This window comes from Hesperophylax consimilis, chromosome 11 (assembly GCF_061612785.1).
Source record: "Hesperophylax consimilis isolate HC1 chromosome 11, BYU_Hcon_1.0, whole genome shotgun sequence".
NCBI lineage: Eukaryota > Metazoa > Arthropoda > Insecta > Trichoptera > Limnephilidae > Hesperophylax > Hesperophylax consimilis.
In genome coordinates this window covers 33943048-33965060 of record NC_142846.1, presented here as the reverse complement: position 1 = coordinate 33965060, position 22013 = coordinate 33943048, and the positions used below count along the sequence as shown (strand labels likewise).

Sequence of the window (22013 nt, the reverse complement as noted above, 5' to 3'; positions counted from 1 at the left end):
AGCGATTTATAAACGAAAATCTGAAACAGAAAAATCAGAAAAAGGATACGGTCACATCTAGGACTCGAACCCAGGACCCATAAATATACCACTCTCCCAGGACCCTTGTCTTTCCGGGACACTGTATTAAGTTATTTCATTTTGACCATCACGCCGTAGGCAGAGAGGACGGACCGCCAATTAACTCGGTCTTGGCACACACTCCTTGCCTCATTCACATTCATGCATCGTCTCATTTATTTATACTCAATTATTTTTTCTATTATTATTATTTAATTTCAATGCACTCTGTAATATAATTATTTTGTATTTGTTTCATGTAAAAACCCGATGGGAGTAAATGAATAAAAAATAATAATAATAGTTTCGTTTACACGATCATTAAATCAATAAGATTCTAGGTACGCTTATCATCGGTTGGCAAGCCCCGTAATTCGTGATAGTTACCAGAGACATCGCGTCGTTTCTAGAATCTAGAACCATAGAGATTTTTCTCGTCTCTTATTGCTCTTTTGTATTTTTGTTATTGTTTTCTAGAACTGTCAGACGGTAAATTCCGTTCTGCTTTTTGTTTATTTAAATAATAATGAGAAGTAAACAATGACGTTAATAATGTTACAATTATTGGATGTAAGTATTTAATTTTCCGGAAATGGAATATATTGCATTATAGTAGCGATTTCGTTAAAAAAGGGATTATTTGACGTCTTTTCTTCAGGCCATGTTTTGACATAATAATTTCAAAAAAATCATTATTTTTGTACATGTACGGAAAATAGGGACACGATTTGCGCTCATTGAATTACTTTAAAACACTTAAAATCAGTTACATAATAATAAGAAGTAAGTTTTTCTGTTTCTGGAAAATGAAAATTATACACTTTTATAAGCTATTCCGTTCAATAAACTATAATTTGACATCTTTTCTATATTATTAAATAAAAAATTTCTTAAACTAATACAGTCTTTCTAAGCTATAATTTAGAAAAATAACTATTGAAATGCTCAAACTTAGATACCTACTTCTCATTATTATCTAACTTTGTACGTACAGCAATGAGTTTTCCCTATTTTCTGCATATTTACCGTCATTTTCACAATCTGTGCCCAAAAGTGCGACAGTTATCTCTGGATGGTAAATATCTACTAACTTGTGTAATATCTCATAACCTGTTCCATATTATGCACCAATAGACAATTCCTCATTCCTAGTTCCCCACCATCCTCTTCCTCATCTCCTTCTCCTCGCTAACCCCTAGAGGCCGGTGTCCTGCATTTGCAGTTTGCAAGAATCGTGCCAAGAATTCGTGTGCAAGAAACGAGCATGGTATGAAACACTGCATTTGCAGTTTCGACCATATACATTCATTTTGCATTCAGATATTACCTCTACTGGGTTAGTTAAAGAGAAAAATAAAAAAAAATGTCACTTTACTAAGTATGGTATTGCCTAAGTGATGGCTTTAACAAAAAAATCTTTTTATTTATTGAAGTTCGTTGCTGTCCATTAGCCGCTTAACATACCCCAATATATGTATAAACAGTTATAAGAGAGAACACCAAGCGTTCTCTTAGCATTTTTCTAATAAATCTCTTTAGAAGTCGGTGCAAACGCGATTGCTCCACAGTATAAAGGGAAACAATGCGAAATGATTAATGATGAACCCACATGCTGACTGCCCGTTACCGCTACACAATTTTCAGCCACCTATTTTTGTCATAGAAAGATTGCTGGTGGAAAGACCAAGATTCAAAATAAAAATGTTGCTTTGCTTGAAATATAACATTCTTCTGCAATACATACACAACCAACTATCAGACACCAGATCTGGGCAACAAGTATGGAGGTACTATTGATATAAGTATTGACTCCATTTATAGAATTAAGCGTAATCTATACCAGCACTTTGTTGAATCCTACAAATTAGAGTAGCGTTGGTACTGTAGTTTTAGTGATTTTTCTTATATGTAGTATTGTTCTAGTCTCTATAATATTTTATGTTACTGTTACAAATCTTACTATATTATTTTATAATTATCAACTTTCATTTATTTATTTTTTTGTATAATTTTCGATAGCTTACTAGATATATTCTGTTTTAAAATGCATGAAATATCTCGGCTGGGCGTAAAACCAAATAAAATAAAATTAGCCGTTTTATCGCAAGTCTTCACGCGGCTGCTGAGGTACTGCTTTGGCATTTCTGTGCCCACAATCCAAGAATACTATTGTTAATGCCAAGGTTTTCTGGATGGAGTCCATTGGTTATCTCGAGAGTATTTCCTCCTGGGGTAAAAATAATCTCGTCGAATTTAATGTTTCAAAGACCCAATCCTGTCTGATTACGTCTAAAAGGGATCCAAATGATAATCTAGTCTCCTTCAACGGAAGCAATCTTCCGAACAGGCCTTCCATTGATATGCTTGGTATAACTATAAGTAACCAGCTCAGGTACGGGGGCTCCATCGAAGCCAGAGTAAAGTTGGCCTCTCAGAAGCTGGGCGTACTGTACAGGGCCCGCAGATACTTTAATAATACACAACTGCTGACCCTGTACAAATCGCAAGTGCGCCCTACTGTCGAATTTGGTAGCCATCTCCGGTCCGGAGCCCCTAAATACCTGAAAAAAACCCTAGACTCTGTGTAAAAACGGGCGGTCCGTTTGATAGATTCCCCAATCTTAACAAACGGACTGCAATCTTTAGAGCACAGGCGTCAGGTAGGTATGCTGTCCTTGTTCTATCGGTATTACAATGGAAGATGCTCTGAGGAACTAGCGTCATTGATCCCTTCGGCACCGGTGCGTAGTCGGGATACACGCCAAACGCGCGCCCAACATTTGTACACAGTTGACACTTGTCACATGAGAACGGGTCGCTTCTATGATTCGTTCTTAAGTTCAACAGCTCGGCTGTTGAACGAACTGCCGGCCTCTGTGTTTCCTCCCTCCTACAACATGGGACTCTTCAAGACCCATGTTCACTCCTTCCTCTCCACAAAAAGACCCTCCACACAGCATCCCCAAAGATGACATAGGCCCTGAGGGAAATTATTTTCTTCAGGGCCTCCTGTGTGGAGTTAATATAAAAAAAAAAAATAAATAAACGAATCTTTCAAAATAATCCTTTCTTTCTATATTTCTCTTTTGCTTTCGTTGTATCTTTCATAATAAGGGACACTAGCTGTTAGCTGTACCCTTCTTCGCTTTCCAGAACTCTCAAGAGCATTCTCGTACTTTCCGGAACTTTCTAAATTTCCGATACACTCCGCTTCTCAGTTTGGAACCTTATAGAACCTTCTTAAACACCTTCTCCTTCCAGAACCTTCTAGAGCATTCGAGAACCTTCATGAACTTTCTGGAACCTTCCAGACTCACCGAGGCAGTCGGCGTTCCCATTCTGAAATAATCTGAAGCATTCGCGGCTTTCCCATAACAAAGCACATTGTCACCCAAGCTCAGCCAACCCCGCCAAACTCTCTTACTTTCGATGTGACACCAAGGGCTATCTACCACCATAACCACCGGTGGATGGCAGTGGCCGTTTGGGATAAAAATTAGGCGGGTAGGGAAACATGGGTTTCTTTTTATAATATATACTAGCCAACGCATACTCGGCATTGCTCCACTTTTCTCTACTTTCAATAATTCGTCGCTTCTATGATTCGTTCTTAAGTTCAACAGCTCGGCTGTGGAACGAACTGCCGGCCTCTGTGTTTCCTCCCTCCTACAACATGGGACTCTTCAAGACCCATGTTCACTCCTTCCTCTCCACAAAAAGACCCTCCACACAGCATCCCCAAAGATGACATAGGCCCTGAGGGAAATTATTTTCTTCAGGGCCTCCTGTGTGGAGTAAATATAAAAAAAAAAATAAATAAATAAATAAATAAATATAATATCCATTTATAAACCTTCCGGAATAAAATCTCTAAATGATAGTGAAACCCTTATTAAACTACATTGCATAGTTTAAAAGAACTAAACGCACAAACAGACAGACGCGGATAGAAACTTTGTTTTATACTATTTAGAGATATTAATGTATTGTCATGATTACGAATTTACTAAAAGTTTATCTGGAAACTTTAACTGTTTGTATTCCCAATTTTGCTTCATTATGATCTATGATTTTCCGGAATGCTACCGAACGTTCCAGATTATTCCCGAACATTCCACAACATTCTAGGATGTTCTGGAATGTTGTGGAATGCTCTCAAATACTCTCGAATTTTTTGAACTGTTCTAGAAATTTCTAGAAGGCGAAACTTCCAGCCCTTATTTCATCAAAAGCACACCCTTCAGGTAAAAACGGGAACCACCTTCATGGATGGGGGATAAAGGGCTACCACACCATATAACTCCCTTGATCATACCTGGACTCGTTTTTGAGTTTTAGCGGCGCGTACATTGTACACTTACTTTTATAATATATTATATTGATTAGATTAGATTATTGCTTAGCACTATCACCTCGTAGTTTTGTAGTAGTTATTCTAAAATAAATTATTGTTTTAAAAACGTTTTTCACTTTTAGGGCTACATTTACAAGCGGAATTCTACCAGCCTGTCTGCAGACAGGCACCCTTCTTCCCAATAGAAGTCTCATCCGCACTGGATGGGGTATGTCCCCAGTTGACGGCAAGGTAAGTTTTCTCTGCCCTGATAGTGAACAGTGACCAATGAACTGATGCCGTCAATGTCAACAAGAGCTGCTCTTCGCTGATAGTAAATGTATTTTTTAAAACTAAATAACAGACCATCATGCCATTTCCCCCAGGGATAGGCAAGGAGGATGGACCACTACACAACTATATCAAGACGCACACACTCCTTGCATTATTTATATTCATAAATCGTCTAATAACTACTCTTCTGTTCCAAGTATGTTCAGGAATTGCTGGTTAAAATCCTTCGGGTATGTGCTGTTACACCCTTTATCCGTTCATCCGCTCTACCTATCCAAATCATCTAAGCGTATTGAAAAATATATGTGTGTGTATGCAACAATTGCAATTTACATTTGCTCTTCATGTCTTCTATTTTATGCACAAAGAAAAGCTGCATTTGTTCTAACTGGATAAAACAATCAGTTCACAACTATTTCATCATTTCAGACGTCAATGAGGATGGTCTCTCAGGACGAGTGCTCCAGATTATTCATTATCACCCTGACGGTGTAGTGCATTATGTAGTGCATTATGTCTACAGCTGCCCTTTCAACTCAACTGGACCATGTCGGGTATGTAACGTTGCGATGCATTGTAAACCAAGCTTATTACAATATAAAAAACATAGAACAAGGTCCAAGACCCGTACAGGTCTGTTAATCACTTGTACGCCAGCCTTGCCTTACATTCTTTCCTTTAGTGCAGAGGTTCCCAAAGTGGTCTATATGGACCCCCAGGGGTCGATATCGGCTTGCTGGGGGTCTATGTCAGCGAGGAAAAAATTTGGGGTCCACGAGATTCAAATGGGGGTACATACGAGCAGACCCCCATTTACCTCAAGTCAACATTTAGGAGTTCCGTAAATGACACAATAGACATAACACAAATATAATAGACTGAGAAATTACTTATTTGATATTTGTATTCCTTAAAGTTGTTAATCGAGGTATATAAATAGAGTCTACGTTCCCTTTCTCGTCAGAATTAATATATTCAAGCAAAACATTGCACATTGGAAGCCGCGAATATTCCTAGTTCCCCAAGTTGTTTTTGAAAAACTTCCAGGGTAATAATGACGTTCAACATTTAAATGCATTTCACAGAGACTTCAAAACTAAGTTTGAGGACATTTTGATTATGGAAATGCAACGTTGAAGAATCGGATATCATGTGATAAGAAGAACTGACCGGAATAAGCACTGACAAAGAACTTAAGGGGCAGTTCTGTAGGGCTAGCTACAAAAAGAAATTCCCGTTGCTTATCCTGCTTCATTTTCATTTGGTGTAATACCTCACAAGGGTGCCCCAGTCTGCACAATGTAAAGACAGAGCAACTATATCGCCACCCGGTTGTTGGGCAGGCAAGGGAATGGAATAATTTTACTAAAAAAATAAATGATTATCACATGGGATGTTAATAATTTTAGGAAAATTCAATATTCGGCAAGCAGGGGGTCTACGGAAAAAAAATATTTGGCAAAGTGGTCTACGTCGCAAAAAAGTTTGGGAACCTCTGCTTTAGTGTGATTTTTTATCTTAAAAAATGTTCCCAGCATACTAAAATATATTTTATTCCTTGGCAAGGAAATAATATATACTTATATTATTCTATCCTGTCCTTTTGACTTGTCTACATATTTATTTTATCTGTGAACAAGCGCGCGGTTACCGGTCAACTGTCTTCTTTACGTTATATTACTATATTTATTTAGATTCATTGTGAAAGATACTTATTTAGGTTTATGAAAATATATTATAAAACCATGAAAAGTTCTTTTGATTTATTTATTATTTAATTTTAGTATATGAAATTATGACAAACAGGGTGGCGCAAAACTACCGATATGGTTTGAATGTGTAATAACTTTTTTATTTAATGGTTAATTATTATTTTTTTTTTATACAGTATATATTATACAGTTAAACATTCTTGCTCTTTCCAGTACATTTTGCATAACTTTTCGTAAAATTTCCGGTGTTATGGCTTGAATTTCTTTGCGAATTTTTTGTTTTAGCTGTGGTATGGTCGCTGGCTTATTTACGTATCCCCTTTCTTTCAAATAAACCCAAAGAAAACAGTCTGGCGCTGTTAAATCTGGTGAACGTGGGAACCAATTGAAATCGCTTCTGCGTGAAATAATGCGTTCGCCAAAGAGGTCCCGTAACAGAGCCATTGTGTCCCTTGCAGTGTGGGCTGTGGCTCCATCTTGTTGAAACCACAACTGTGGATGGTTTTATACAGCTGGCCTCAAAAAATTGTCCAGCATCGTTGGATATTCAGCACCATTAACCGTAACTGAGGCGCCATGTGCATTTTCAAAGAAATATGCACCAATAATCTTTCAGACGATACACCGCACCAAACAGTACACTTAAGTGGGTGTAATTGTTGCTGATGAACTGTTCTTGGTTTCTCCGTAGTCCATATCCTGCAATTTTGCTTGTTTATGAAACCATTCAATTGAAAATGGGCTTCATCGCTCATTATCAAATTGTTAATGAAATCGCGATTTTCTTCTGCTTTTTGTCGGAATGAAATGGCATAATCAAGCCGTTGTTGGTAGTCTATCGGCTTCAATTCTTGCACAAGCTGAACCTTATACGGGAACACGTGCAATGTGGCCAAAATCCTCTGAACGGACCTCCGCGATAGCCCCAGTTGTGCCGAACGTCTTCTTTTTTTTTTTTTTTTTTTTTTTTTTTTTTTTTTTTTTTTTTTTTTTTTTTTTTTTTTTTTTTTTATTGTTTTTATTTTAGTAATTTGTACATTTAAGTTTACAAATGACTAATTAATTATTACATACAAATATACTATGTTTTTTTTTCTTGCTTGATGTGGCTCCTACACAACATCTTGAACTTTTCAATTGGGGCAGACTTAAGGTTTTCCGGCAGCGCGTTATAGTATTTCATCCCTTTATATAATATACTATTCTGGGTATTCGCTTTGTCCTTCTTTGGTAGTCTAATTTGATTGTACGTCCTAGTTTTATGTTTGTGTATGTCCTTGTTGTATACAATTTTATTCGAAAAATATTTGGGTAGCAGGTTGTTTACAATTTTGTGTAAAAATATCATCGTGTTCAAGGTCAACATCTGTTTCACCGTTAGCCAATTTAGTTCGTTTAACATTTTATTTACTTTTGAATACCTATTTCGTCTGAGTATTATTCTCATTGCCCTATTTTGGAGAATTTGAAATTTATTTTGCTCTCGGTCGTTACACAGGAAAAGGATAGTTGAGCAGTAATTAAAATGTGGAGCAATAATGGAGTTATAAATGGTGATTGCAGTTTTTTCGGACAGTTTTTGGCGAATTCTTCCCAAAAAAGATATTTTTTTACCAATTTTCTTTTGGGTATATTCCGCATGTTTGTTAAAGTTCAGTTTGGAATCTATTATAACTCCCAAGTATTTTATATTGGTAACATTTTCAATAATTTCACCATCAATTTTGATTTTGCTTTCACTGGATGTCTTCTTATAACCAATTACCATACATTTTGTTCTTGTTGATGTTTCTGGACTGTCCTGCACACTATCCACAACATGTTGGATATTTTCTTCCGTGTGGACCGTACGTGGTCTTCCGGTACATGGGAGGTGTCTTACTGTACCATGTTGTCGAAAATTTGCAACCAGGCGGTTTATTGTTGGTGCTGAAGGTCCAGTACGCACATTAAAAAAACGACGATAAGCTATCAGCCAGTTCAGAATATGTATTAACATCTGATCTGTAACAATAACTCCCCAGCAGAGCCGGGTACACGTCATGTAGTTCAGAATATTAGCCATTACAGGACAAGGGTGTTGACAGTCGAATCTTTTTAAAAAAAGTAACCTGATCCGTCATTGGTGGTTCGTGAGCAGGTTATGATGAGCGGGTAGTTCACGATCGACTCATGATTGGTTCGCTTATTTAATTGTAACCATGACCATGAATATAAATACAGACTAGATAAAATTGGTAAAATACAGACCAAAAAATAAATGTCATAAAAATATCAAAATGTTACCATTTCGACTGTGCTCACCTTATTTATTATTTATTTTCAGAACTCTTTTCCGGCTCTCCAACGAACAGACCAAGAGTGGCCTGCACGCACCTGCTAGTAAGAATTTTATCCTCACAGGACTTTGAATCGTGTACTTCCGCTTACATACAAATGTCTGGCTAAATTCCCTGGATAGAGGGAATCTTGCGGCCTTAAAACTGGTGCCAAAACCCTGTTGCAGTTTTGAGACCCTTTTTACTGGGACAGTCACACTTTATTTATTTTACTTTAGCCACATCTGTATATTTTTTTGGACTCTCTGGAAGCTCGATTTTAGTCAATTTTTAAAAATTATATGTGAACAAAACTTATTCACATTTCTTTTTTATTGAGTTCATAAATAGTATCGCTTGGAACCAGGGGTGCGCTGGTACCGAAATGCCTTTCTGGTACGAGTTATGCTTTTCGGGACTGAAATGAAATTGTCATTTCTAATTTTTTTTTAAATACAGTGTGTGGCAAGCCTACGCACGACGGAAGTGAAACTTTTAGTATTCTTCTCTCTCTCTTTTCATTTCATATTATTATTATTCAGAATGCTGTACATTATAGTTTTAAAAAGCATAAATTTATTTATAGACGTGTTGTTAACATATGAACGTTTAACTAGATTCCTAATATTGACATATTTATAAGTAGCATGTGATAAAAAAAATTAAAAGTTATAAAAATATGGGATTCGAACCCGGGTCCTGCATAGCGAGTGTCTAACGCTCTGCCTCTAGACCGCGAGGAGACGTATCTCGCGCGACGAGAACCGCGTATACAACGTGTACTCCTCAATTGACTTGTCCCACGCTTATTTTTATAACGGAGTTTGTATATGATATTATATTACGATACAAAATTCGCTTCCTTCAATCGATCGTTTCAAACAAAATTAGAAGGTTCGATCGCAAAAATTCTAAAAATAAATTACTCAATAAAAAAATATAAATGTGCATTTTTGACAACAATCATGTAGATATCTTCTTATATGTATGCCTGACAAAGTCGCAGCACGAGAGCATTTTATCACTTTTCCTCGTATTAAAAAAATCACAAAAAGAAAAAAAAAATTATATTAAATGAAAAATACACTTTGTAAAACACCACTTTTATTTTGAATTAATATTAACAGCCAACCAGGTTTCGCTTAGCTCAAGCTTCATCAGGGCTTATTAATATAATCGGCGAAACCTGGTTGGCTGTTAATATTAATTCAAAATAAAAGTGGTGTTTTACAAAGTGTATTTTTCATTTAATATATAATGTCACATCACAAAGTGTTTGCTTCCTTCGATAAAAAAAAAAAAAAAAATAGTTAAAGCGGGGATCGAACCTCGGTTCTTCACGACGAGAGTCGGGCGCTCTGCCTCTAGACCGCGAAGCTGAGTTTGGAGAGTGACCTAAACTAGGTATATAATATTAGCTAGGCTCCTATAGCGAAATGATCACGGTTTTTCGTGACGGTCATGAGTCGGTTTTACTCCGGTCCTCGAAAATGCATAACGCGTGTAAAGAAGTTTCACTTCAAAATTACTTTAAGCATTCATTGTACATTATCAAATTGTTTAAGAACCTACCTAAACACATTATAACTTCCTTCAACAGTTTGTGAGGAGGAAGACGTTTCAACTATTAAATGTTGATGTGGATATTAAAATTGTTTGAATTCCTAACCCTGACCTCCCTTTTATTGATATGTCTACCTACAAAATATCAGCCACTACAGCAAAATGGTGGAAATACACATATCGTTATTTTAATTAGATTACATGTTTAAAATACTGAAAGGAATTATAATTTGCCCTGACTGGGTTTCAAACTCGCCACCTCTACTGCCTGGTATTCAACGAGGATCGCCTGAGATATATGTACTACCAAAAGAAATTTATCCTCTTTATTTCTCGTAAAGGTAAACATTTTTAATTATTATTTGAAATATGTTCTTATTATGTAAATTTAAATAATTATATTGCATTTCATAAAAAAAATTAAAAATGTACTCACATATTTAAGCAATGTGCAATGGTGACGTATTCTGACATTTTTTTACCAAACGTTTTGGAATTGTGAAAAAACAACATTGTCTTTTTACCATTATATATCTATATCATAGACATATGAATATTAGTAGACCTGCCCTAAGTGATTAAAAGCGTATTATTCCCCACTCCCCATACCGGTTCCATTGGAGCCGGCTGGGCTCGCGTATGGCTTCCCGTGAATCTTGAGAATGTGACGTCATCATTCTTGTTCGAACTAGCGTCGAGCTATGGTCGAGGCATTTTACGAAATAACACGGCAAAATATGAAGATAGAAGAAAATAGAAGAAATTTTTTTTGCCAAATTTGGACTTTGCAAATTTGTTCATAACGTGGCGAGTAATTTGCGCTCTCATGTAAAAATGTCTATTCATTCAAAAGCAGATTTTACTTTTAAGAACTAAATGGTGATATTAAAATGAGAGATGCCTATATACTGTCAGATTGATTTATTGACGAATCACAGTCAGCTTTACCCCCTTCGTTCTTCAACAGTTGATTTTACCCCTCACCTTTAATTTCTAGTCTATATATTCATATGTCTGTGATCTATATTCTATTTTCGACCTAGTTGTGTCATCTCTTGGGCCGCTAATAGCCAACAGACGTGTCAATACACTACAGAAAAAGATATTCCCTAGAAGTGTGTTTATTAACGATTTTAAGGAAAACTGATTTCACCAAATAAGACCTTTCAACTCCCGGGCACTGGACAATCCAATAAAATTGATTGTGTGCTCAAGAATCTAAGCATTTGAAGATGTTTGTCCAATTTCACTAAAAGTAAGGAAAAACTGAGTGTACTTTGGACGCCCACAACATGGCGGCCTCTGTCATCGAGAGATAAGCTTCGACTAGCAAGCCGTAGGTCGCAGGTTCAAACCTTGACGTGAGTAAGTAAATCTTATTTGATTAATTTGAGCTATTTCACAATTTACTTCTTCTCATTAAGTGTATTTGCATCACGTTCCAGAGTAGACGATACTCTCAGTATCGCCCTGGTGTACCAAAGGCCGCTCAGAATTAAAATGTTGTTTGAATGGCTTTGGCCATGTTTGGTGATCAGATCTGAGTAGCCAGGTACTTACCCCACCTTCCTCTTTCCATCTCCTTCTCCACTCCGCAACCTTCAGACTGACAACATACCCCAATTGGTGATGACATAGTCTCACAGGCTGCAGAGGGCTGCGAGCAGTCAGGACTCTTGTGAGGTTTCACTTAATAAAACATACTTGTTCTTTTAGACTATCCCCATGTAAGGACTACATCTTCACTTGCTTGGATGCTTATCGGTTGTGAAGGGCACAGCCATGCAGGCGGACAGGGATTGTGCTGACTGGTTTTATAAACATTTGATTTTTTAGGGATGGGTTTTTAAACTCAAAGAAGAAAGTTTTAAAAAATTTCTATATTTATTTGTACAGTATGTTACAACTTATGGCTAAAATAAATAACTTAACAATAAATGCTGCTTAACCTAATCAGACCATAATGTTATGTATACAGTAAATGAAGCACAGGCTATTCTAGTAGACTAGATACATTAAACACCTCAGTATCTCTTAGTGAGATGTTCGCAAAACATTCACAGTTGATCATTTGTACGCTCTTTTGCACACCATTTAATGTAGGAATGTAGTATTAAGAGTTAATCCACTTCCTCCACAGTTGGGTTGGCGTGGGAGTGAGTCTGGCCTGCCTGCTGGGCGCAGCTGGAAGGTGATGCCTGCTGGTGCAGCCTGGTCATGATGGGAGTGCACACCTTGGTCAACTCCTCTAGCCGGTGTCGGTATTCCTCCTCGCTGGCCAGCGTGTTGGCGTCCAGCCAGCGGATAGCCTCTTGGCACGCTCCCAGTACCGTTTGCTTGTCCTGAGCTGACAAAGTTTGCTCTTCTGCAGCCTGCTTCACCCCGAACACGTATCCCTCCAGCTTGTTACGCGCTTCCACCGTCTTTCGTTGTGCTTCGTCCTCCGCGCGGAATTTTTCCGCCTCTTCCAGCATGCGGTCGATTTCTCGCTGCGACAGCCGTCCCTTGTCGTTCTTGATGGTTATCTTGCTGCTCTTGCCGGAACCCATCTCCTTGGCAGACACATTCAGGATGCCGTTAGCGTCTAGATCGAAAGATACCTCAATCTTAGGCACTCCTCTGGGCGCGGGCGGGATGCCTAACAACTCGAAGGTACCGAGTAGGTTGTTATCTTTGGTCATGGCGCGCTCGCCTTCAAACACCTGCACCGTGACACCGGGCTGGTTATCAGAGAAGGTGGTAAAGGTCTGCGTCTGCTTGCAAGGGATGCGGGCATTGCGCTCCACCAACTTGGTCATGACTCCTCCGGCCGTCTCGATGCCGAGTGACAGCGGGGCTACGTCCACTAGAAGCACATCGCGAATCTTGGAGTCCTGCTCGCCACTGAGGACGGCCGCTTGCACCGCCGCGCCGTATGCCACGGCCTCGTCAGGGTTGATGGATAGATTGAGCTGTTTGCCGTTGAAGTAGTTCTGCAACAGGCTTTGTATCTTGGGGATGCGTGTGGAGCCGCCCACGAGCACCACATCATGGATAGAGCCCTTGTCCATCTTGGCGTCCCTCAGTGCCTTCTCCACAGGCTCCAGCGTGCCGCGGAAAAGGTCTGCGCACAGCTCCTCGAAACGCGCCCGGGTCACCTTGGTGAGAAAGTCCATACCCTCGTAGAGAGCGTCGATCTCCAGGGTCGCCTCCGTGCTGGAGGACAGCGTCCTCTTGGCTCTCTCTGCGGCTGTGCGTAAACGCCTAAGCGCGCGGGCATTGCCGCGCAGGTCCTTTTTATATTTGCGCTTGAACTCTTCAGCCAGATGGTTCACCAGCCGGTTGTCGAAGTCCTCACCTCCCAAGTGCGTGTCCCCGGCCGTGGCCCGAACCTCAAACAGGGAGCCCTCGTCAATGCTCAAGATGGACACGTCGAAAGTTCCACCACCCAGGTCGAAGATGAGCACGTTTCGCTCTCCCGCCAGGTTCTTATCAAGCCCGTAGGCAAGCGCTGCCGCCGTGGGCTCGTTGATGATGCGCAGCACGTTGATTCCGGCGATAATGGCGGCATCCTTGGTGGCCTGGCGCTGAGAGTCGTTAAAGTAGGCGGGAACGGTGACCACCGCGTCTTTGACGCTGCAGCCCAGGTACGCCTCGGCAGTCTCCTTCATCTTGGCCAGCACCATGGAGCTGATCTCCTCGGGAGAGAACTGGCGCTCCTCGCCCTTGTGTTGCACGCGCACGGCCGCCTTGTCGCCTGCAGGTACCACGCGGAAGGGCCAGTGCTTTATGTCGCCCTGCAGCTTGGGGTCGGCGAACTTGCGGCCGATCAGTCGCTTGGCGTCGAACACTGTGTTATCGGGGTTCATAGCCACCTGGTTCTTGGCAGCGTCTCCCACCAGCCGCTCGCTGTCCGTGAAGGCCACGTATGAGGGCGTAGTCCTGTTGCCTTGATCGTTGGCGATTATCTCCACCTTCCCTTGCTGCCAGACACCCACGCAGGAGTACGTCGTCCCCAGATCGATTCCTATTGCCACCATTTTTACTGATCCTCCTTTTGATAGTTTCTTTCTGAATAACTTGTCTCCCACCTCTGTGAAATTGTAACCGATCTATTATTCGCTTTCAAATTTATCCGCGTAATTGCCTCCTCCTTTTACACTTAACTTTTTTTTAAATTAAATACTCTCTTTAACTTGTTTTTGTAAAACTTCCTCGGTGAACTCTAATAACTCTGCGCTTTTAACTGTCTCTCTTAATTTTTTCTTGATGAAATTTAATTCACTATGCGCTCCTTAATATTGCGTTGACAGCGGGTCGCTGAATTCGAGAATCACTTTTCTCTTGATATTGCTCTGTCTGTATTTCAAATGAAACTGCTGTTCCCGCCGAGAGCGGCTGCTTATATAGCCCGGCCGCTATTGGCCGCCTTCCAGAGCGTTCCGCCAATAAACAGCGGCAAGAATATTCGAGCATTTTCCGGACCGTAGGGGTCGTAAACATTTTTCTCCCCAAATTCTTAACAATGACGCCATAATGATATTATTTCGTGTGTAAATCACCAGGCAACAAAAATCGATCTGACGCCAAATATTTTGATTGTGATTTTTTTTTGTTTTTTTTTTTTTTAATATAATAACTTGATTTTCCGACGTTATTTGATAATGTGGTCCTCACCGGGCGCTTACCCGAGCTGAGGCCCCCATTTTACAATTATTCTACAAAATTCAACATATAGTTGAAATGAAGTAGTAAAATGAAATAAAATAAAAATAAATTCATTTATTTACCGACTGTTTTCATTTGCATCAGGGTACCAATTAATACTAACAAGAAATGAGTGATTGCTTTCTACAATAATTATCAATACATATATTGTACAAGTGCACAATGTGCGTATCGCTAAAACTCAGAAACGAGACCCGGTGCGATCAAGGGAGTTATTTGGTATGGTAGCCCTCTATACCCATCCATTGAGAAGGTTCCCGTTTTTACCTGAAGGGTGTGCTTTTTAAAATATAAGGGCTAGATGTTTCGCCCTCTAGAACATTCGCTAGCATTCTAAAACATTCCTGAACATCCCGGAACATTCTGGAATGTTCGGGAATAGTTTATAACGTTCGGGAAAATCTCGGAACATCCCAGTTCACAATGAACTAAAAACGGGATTTCTTCCTGAACTTTTAGTAAATTCGTAATCGTGACAATATATCTCTAAATATTACAAATCAAAGTCACTACCCAAATATTTTTCGAATAAAATTGTATACAACAAGGACATACACAAACATAAAACTAGGACGTACAATCAAATTAGGCTACCAAAGAAGGACAAAGCGAATACCCAGAATACTATATTATATAAAGGGATGAAATACTATAACGCACTGCCGGAAAACCTTAAGTCTGCCCCAATTGAAAAGTTCAAGATGTTGTGTAGGAGCCACATCAAGCAAGAAAAAAAAAACATAGTATATTTGAATGTAATAATTAATTAGTCATTTGTAAACTTAAATGTACAAATTACTAAAATAAAAACAATAAATAAATATCCGCTTTGTCTGTCTGTTTGTGCGCTTTCTTCTAAATTATGCAACGGAGTTTGATAGGGTTTTCACTATCATGTAGATGTAGAGCATTTCTTTCTGATGGTTTATATAATATATGGATATTGTATTTATTGAAAGTAAAGAAAAGTCGAGCAACGCCAGGTACACGTCAACTACTATGAAATAAAATAAGTGAGCACAATAAGTGAAAAATATTATGGCTAAAAGACATATAATAATGTAGATCAACAGGGTGTCCGTGGATAAAGCGTTTTCAGGTACAAAAGTTGAATTATAATGTATGCAGAAAATATTTATAGGAAAGAAACGGAATTTCAAAACAACAATTTCTTTTTATTCCTAACATCATGTAGAATCACCTGTCAAAGTTGATGCACTTTATCCTTGGACACCCTGTATATAAATTTTATTTTTTATTTTTATACGTAGATTTTAAAAATCATCATTTAAAAATTAATAAAACACCATATCATTAAAATATGCCATTTGGTTAGTACGACTGAACTGCTGATTCACAACAACCAGTTTACGTGAGTATATATTAATGGTCTACAATATCCACATCAAGGTTGCCAATTCGTGGAGAATTCTCCAAATTGCGGGGAATTATGCGTGGAGAACCTTTTCCGGGCAATTCTTTTCAACCATACTGAAAAATAATTTAATATTTCGTTTCGGTTGGCAGAAATTTTTCAAAAACGGTTTTGATCCTGAACGAAAGAGAAATACCTAAAATTACCAGACCATAAAAAATTTAATAGAATTCTCTTTCATTTTGGAGATAAAAGAACTTGTTGGGATTTTATGCGGAATTTGAATATCTCGTATGGGTATTTTAGAACATATGCATTGGAAACTCTAGTACGCATTCAACTTTGAACCGATTATAATTTTTTAATGGAGGTAAACACCGGTAATTTTTTTATCAGGTGCAACTTTTTGCCGTGCATACTTTTTTATCGGTAATGGATGCATTTTTGCACTTTGGTTCAATACGATAGCATTAATGACGAGATGCTCACATAAATAAAGTAATCTTAACCCTTAGGCTAATTTGTTCGCTTTTGGAAACAACTCATAAGGGGTCTCGTAGAAATGGTTGTGTCTCCTTACTGTCATGGTGAGAAATATGATTTATACGGTGTTGTGAAGAAAAAAACAGCAAGCTTTATATTTAAATCTAAATTTCAACCACAGAAGAATTAAAATGATGTAGGCTGTAATTTTCCCCGAAATTCTGCTTAAAGGGGCTGAATTATGGAAAGCTCATGTAGACAGTACCCTTGTTTTGAAGGTCAGGTGTGTAAAATTTCAACGATCTCATGATAGAAACTGTAGATTTGTATAAAAAACAAAGCCACGCCGCCATAAAAACTCTTTACACACATAAACACAGATTGTAGTGATTTATTTTCGTGTACTATGCCGTGTTGCGCCTTTTTACGTGTTTATACATCCATACAAGATTATAGGTACGCTTATCATCGGTTTGCAACCCCCGAAATATTCGTGCCAGAGATATCACGTCGTTTCTAGAACCATAGAGAGTGAGTGGTACATCTTTGTTTATTGCTTATGCATAGAGAAATCTAACTTTTGTGTTTTGTTTATTTATATAACTGTCAGACGAAAATTCCGGAGTTTTCGATGGCTATAACTATTTTATATTTTTTAATATGTTTTGTCGGGACAATTTTTATGTTAGGCTTTTGATAATTCAATAATGATGAGTTTCATTTTATCTGCATGCATTTTTTCCTGTAAATTCTGGTGATGAATTCAAGCAATAATATACTTGGCAAATGGGATTGAATGTTTTCGTTCCAGTTGTTTTGATTGTTGATATAAATTTTTAGTATCGCGATTGTGAAAACATGAAAGTAATTTAACGTTTTTTTCGCCTCCTCACATGTAATAATTATTTATTTTGCCTAGTTTCTGTTTTAAATTCGTATATAGGCGGTTTGCGATGGATCACGGACGCAAAACACACGAAATAAGCCTTCAAATCAAGAAAATTGTTTTAGATTTGCTCAATCAGGGCAACAGTCAAGATTTTATAGCCAAGCAGTTTGATATATCCAAGTCAGCCATCGGATTACTGCAAAGAAATCGCCAGAAGATATTAAGTGATTGGCAAAAATCCTATCTAATAAATGTCAGAAAACGAAATGTTAACAAAATGGAAGAAGACGAAATCAATATGCTAGTCTTAACCTTTTACAACCTATGCCGGGAAAAAGACATCCCCGTCACAGGCGCAATGCTAAAAAAGAAAGCTAAAGAGTTAGCGCTTGGTTTTCAAATGGAAGAATTTAAGGCTAATAACGATTGGTTGGATGCTTTCAAAACACACAACCACATTCATTTCAAAGTCCGCAGAAGTAAATCAAAAGGATACACTCCTTCAGCTAAAAAATCTAAATCAACACAGTCAAATAACTTAGACTATAGTCATGTTAAGAAGCGTTCTGCGTCAGATCAAAAGGAATTACGTTTAAAAGATAGTAAATTTCCAAGTGGAACATTGTACAAGCATGGCAATCAAGGAATTGTGGATATTTTCCCCTCAAAACCGCCAGTTCTGAAACAAGCCAAGACATTAAATAATTTGGGTTTAATCGGAGATACAGATCTTGATGGTAATCCTCCCCCTAATCACAGGCAAGCCCTCCAATATGTGAAAGCCCTGATCAAATATTCTGCTTCCTACCAACCATGGCTCTTGGATAATTTCTTTAATATCTATTCGGATATTGAAAGAGAGTTAAATGAAGTGGAAATAGCAAGGCAAGAACAATTTACCAGAAGTAGGGAAATGATGTAACATTCTGTCGTTAAAGCGTCTCAATTTCTGATTTTTACATTTAAATTTTTATTAAAAAAATATTGACAGGTATTTATTTATATGTATTTATTTAAATTTTTGATAACAAGTGTGGTAGGATACTTACTGAATAAATTTTGTATTTAAATACCAGACGGTAATCCTTCTATAATAATATTATGTTTTTAATATTAATAAATGACGTCAAATTCTTCTGCATGCAAACGCTATTTAAAAACACTTAATTTCAACTTAAGACGAGACAATACCCTAAAATAATGCCAGAACCTTAACGACGTAAGTGAAGCAGTTAAGCACAGAAATATGCAACCCGCAGCCCTGGTGTATCGGACAGACCTGCAGCTGAATTTGCCCTTTCAAATCTGTAAAATAAAGTGGGAATCTTAACGACATAAGTTATGAAATCGAGTAAAAACAATGTTGTAATGGGTGAACCTTCGGTCCACTTTGCCCCAACAGGCCTAGGAAATCGATCTTTCCATGGGGTTTATTTAAAATATTTCTGATGAATGTATTACTAAAATCTCAAATGTTTCTCGAGGGCTCCCTCGGGAATTTGCTAATTCATCGTCTGGAAAAATAAAATCTCGGCTTACTGCTAATATTATAGAGTTGAAAAACGTTTTATAAAATTTTCAACCGTTTTCATAAAAATTTTAATGGTAAGGTCCTGTTTTTATTAATTTTAAATATAAATAACTTACATCCGCAGGATTCCCTCTAGAAACATTTGGGATTTTAGAAATACGTTCATCAGAAATAATTTAAATATGAGCGACAAGTAAACCCTCGTCGTTAGAGCCTGATATCATCTTAAAATTTCAGTGGGGGGGTTTAAGTAAACATGCCCAAAATAGGTTTTTTAGGATTTAGTTTGGGTTATTTTGATAATTTATGCCTATTTCCTACCCTTCAACTCAACGTTGATTGAGAAAAATTCGAACTTTAATTCATCTTTTACTCTTTTCCCCCACACAAATAGTTATTTCTTTTAGTAATTAAGTTAAAACCAAGTGCTATATATATATATATATATATATATATATATATATATATATATATATATATATATATATATATATTTTCAGTGCAGTGCAGCGGAATTTTTTTTTTTTTTTTTTACTTTATTTATTTTCATTTCTTTACATATATTATACATATTAATAGATAGTAAATAATAACATAATATACCAAATTGTATACACAAGAAATGAAAACCCACTAAGGCACTGCCTGAGTGTGGGTAATATAAAACGATTACTATATTTCAAGTACCTAAGTATAATATATATATAAGTAGAAAAAGTTTTTTGTTTTTTTTTTTTTTGTTCATAGTTATTATAAAAAGTAAAGAGAAAACATTATGTACAATAGTTTATGAAGTTTCAGCAAGTGAGTTGTAGAAAGGATCAATAAATTTATAGAAAAAGTGTCTCAATATCTGCGTCATTCAGCCATATTTTTACCTCTTTAACATATTCTATCGTTTTATTTATCATTTGAGTTTTCGACAAGTGTATACAAAGATGTTGCCAGCTTCCAAGCTAGGAGGGAGGAGCCTAATGTTTATAGAGCTTACAGGGAAGGAACAAGGAAGTAGTCAAACAAAGTAGAAATATTTACATTCAAGCTGACGTGTAGTCTGAGCTGAGTTTGGGGGCCCCTTTTGAAGGCCGTAAACCTACAGGAAAAGAACAAACATTTTTACTATAATTTTATTGAAGGCGCTTGTGCAAGACAGTGCCATGCCACCTAATCCTGATTTGAAGATATACGAGCCTTTAACTACCGCTATTCGTATTACACAATTTAAAGATGAAAATATTCTTTCGCAATTCTAAAGGTTAAATAAAAATTAAATATTGACTTCTTTTTAATATGTGGATTACTACTATACAGGGTGTATCGGCACTAACCCGACAAACTTTAACCAGCTATTCCTTAGCACATTTGGAGTAAAAAATATTATGGGCACTTTGCTGTCCGGTAGCATTTTTTTTTCAATTAAAAACAAAAAAATTAAAAATTTCCACACTAAATCACTGTCATTGGCATTGCTTTTCGTGTTCAACAGCTGTTATAAGCAAGTATGTCGAAAAGAGTCTTCGCTCTTTCGCACACACTAAATAATAATAGTTAAAAATGAGACGAATGGTGCCGTGCCATTTCGTTGTGATTGTAAAAGTGCGCCAATATAGGTACACACGTGCATTATTCAACGGAATTCGAATAAAATATTGCCAGATAGGTTTTCAAACTTTGACAAAGGATAAAACAGTGGTGACATGTGGTGAAAATATGAATTCTAATTTTTTTATTAAAAAAAAAGTTACCGGACAGCAAAGTGCACATAAGATTTTTTACTCCAAATATGCTAAGGAATAGCTGGTTAAAGTTTGTCGGGTATGTGCCGATACACCCTGTATAAATTAAAAAAAAAATTGCACACATCAGTCCCAATTCCTCAATAACCTCGGAACTTGTGGAACTATGACATCCCCAACGTAGGTGACGAGAGTGAAGGGTGTGAAAAATTAGTTATATTATTTAATAAATTATCTGCTTGTTCCAAATATAAATAAATAATAATGTATGTACATTCTAGCATCAAATTCATTAATCAAATGCATTGTACATATAGTTTTGTATTAGTGATCGATGAACCGGTGGATGCAATCTGTCGTCATAAACTGATAATAGTTTGACTAGTCTATAGTTAGTAATAAGATAGAACATTGTATGTATTATATATTTGTACAGCATCCCTGAGCTGATTTTGCACAAAAACGGCGCTATACAAATCATCCAAATATTATTGTTATTATTATAACTCACAAAGACACGGAAAAGTGTCGCTGGAAATTTTTTTTACAGTATCCTCAGTTGGTGTAAGTATGTGGTGGGGTGAATGAAGTGAAAGATGAATTATTACATTAAAAAACACACTGAAAAAGTGCAAAAAATTTCTAGGTCGAAGCGCAACTCATATACGATTTTGATTTTTATTTTTCTAAGAGTCGGTATTCTGACAATATTTAGATGATAAACCTCAAGTATTTTCTTAAACAGAAATATTGTTAGTATTGTTTAAAGTGGAGAAACTTAAAACATATATCTTAAGGCGAAGCTTAATGCATAAATATAATGCTAAATCACTATTTTGATTAATCTTTATAACGAATTGGTGTACATTATGAATACCAAAAAATATGCTTTAGTTAAATTGAAGGTTTTCCTATTGCTTTGCTTGAATAGAATACAAATAAAAAAATAAGTTACTCAAAAAAATATATAAATTACTGAAAAAAATATTTTTCAATACAAATGTATGAATGC

General features: G+C 37.2%; 1 protein-coding gene and 1 long non-coding RNA gene across 4 annotated transcripts; one reads left to right on the top strand and one right to left on the bottom strand.

The window, feature by feature from the left end:
• The first annotated feature begins 519 nt into the window (after window positions 1-519).
• LOC149420074 (uncharacterized) lies at window positions 520-10336 on the top strand. Of its 3 annotated transcripts, none has more exons than XR_016302800.1 (5): window positions 542-630; window positions 1724-1847; window positions 4537-4645; window positions 5117-5241; window positions 8726-10336. It is a non-coding gene; the product is annotated as an uncharacterized LOC149420074 (long non-coding RNA). The 3 variants fall into 3 exon arrangements; XR_016302801.1 differs by having other exon boundaries at window positions 596-630; window positions 1728-1847; XR_016302802.1 differs by lacking the exon at window positions 1724-1847 and having other exon boundaries at window positions 520-630.
• A 1836-nt stretch (window positions 10337-12172) lies between these two features.
• On the bottom strand, window positions 12173-14617 carry LOC149420073 (major heat shock 70 kDa protein Bc-like). Its single transcript, XM_089637463.1, has one exon. The coding sequence runs from the start codon at window positions 14297-14299 to the stop codon at window positions 12401-12403; it is 1899 nt and encodes a 632-aa protein (XP_089493589.1). The 5' UTR covers window positions 14300-14617; the 3' UTR covers window positions 12173-12400.
• Between the last annotated feature and the right edge of the window lie 7396 nt (window positions 14618-22013).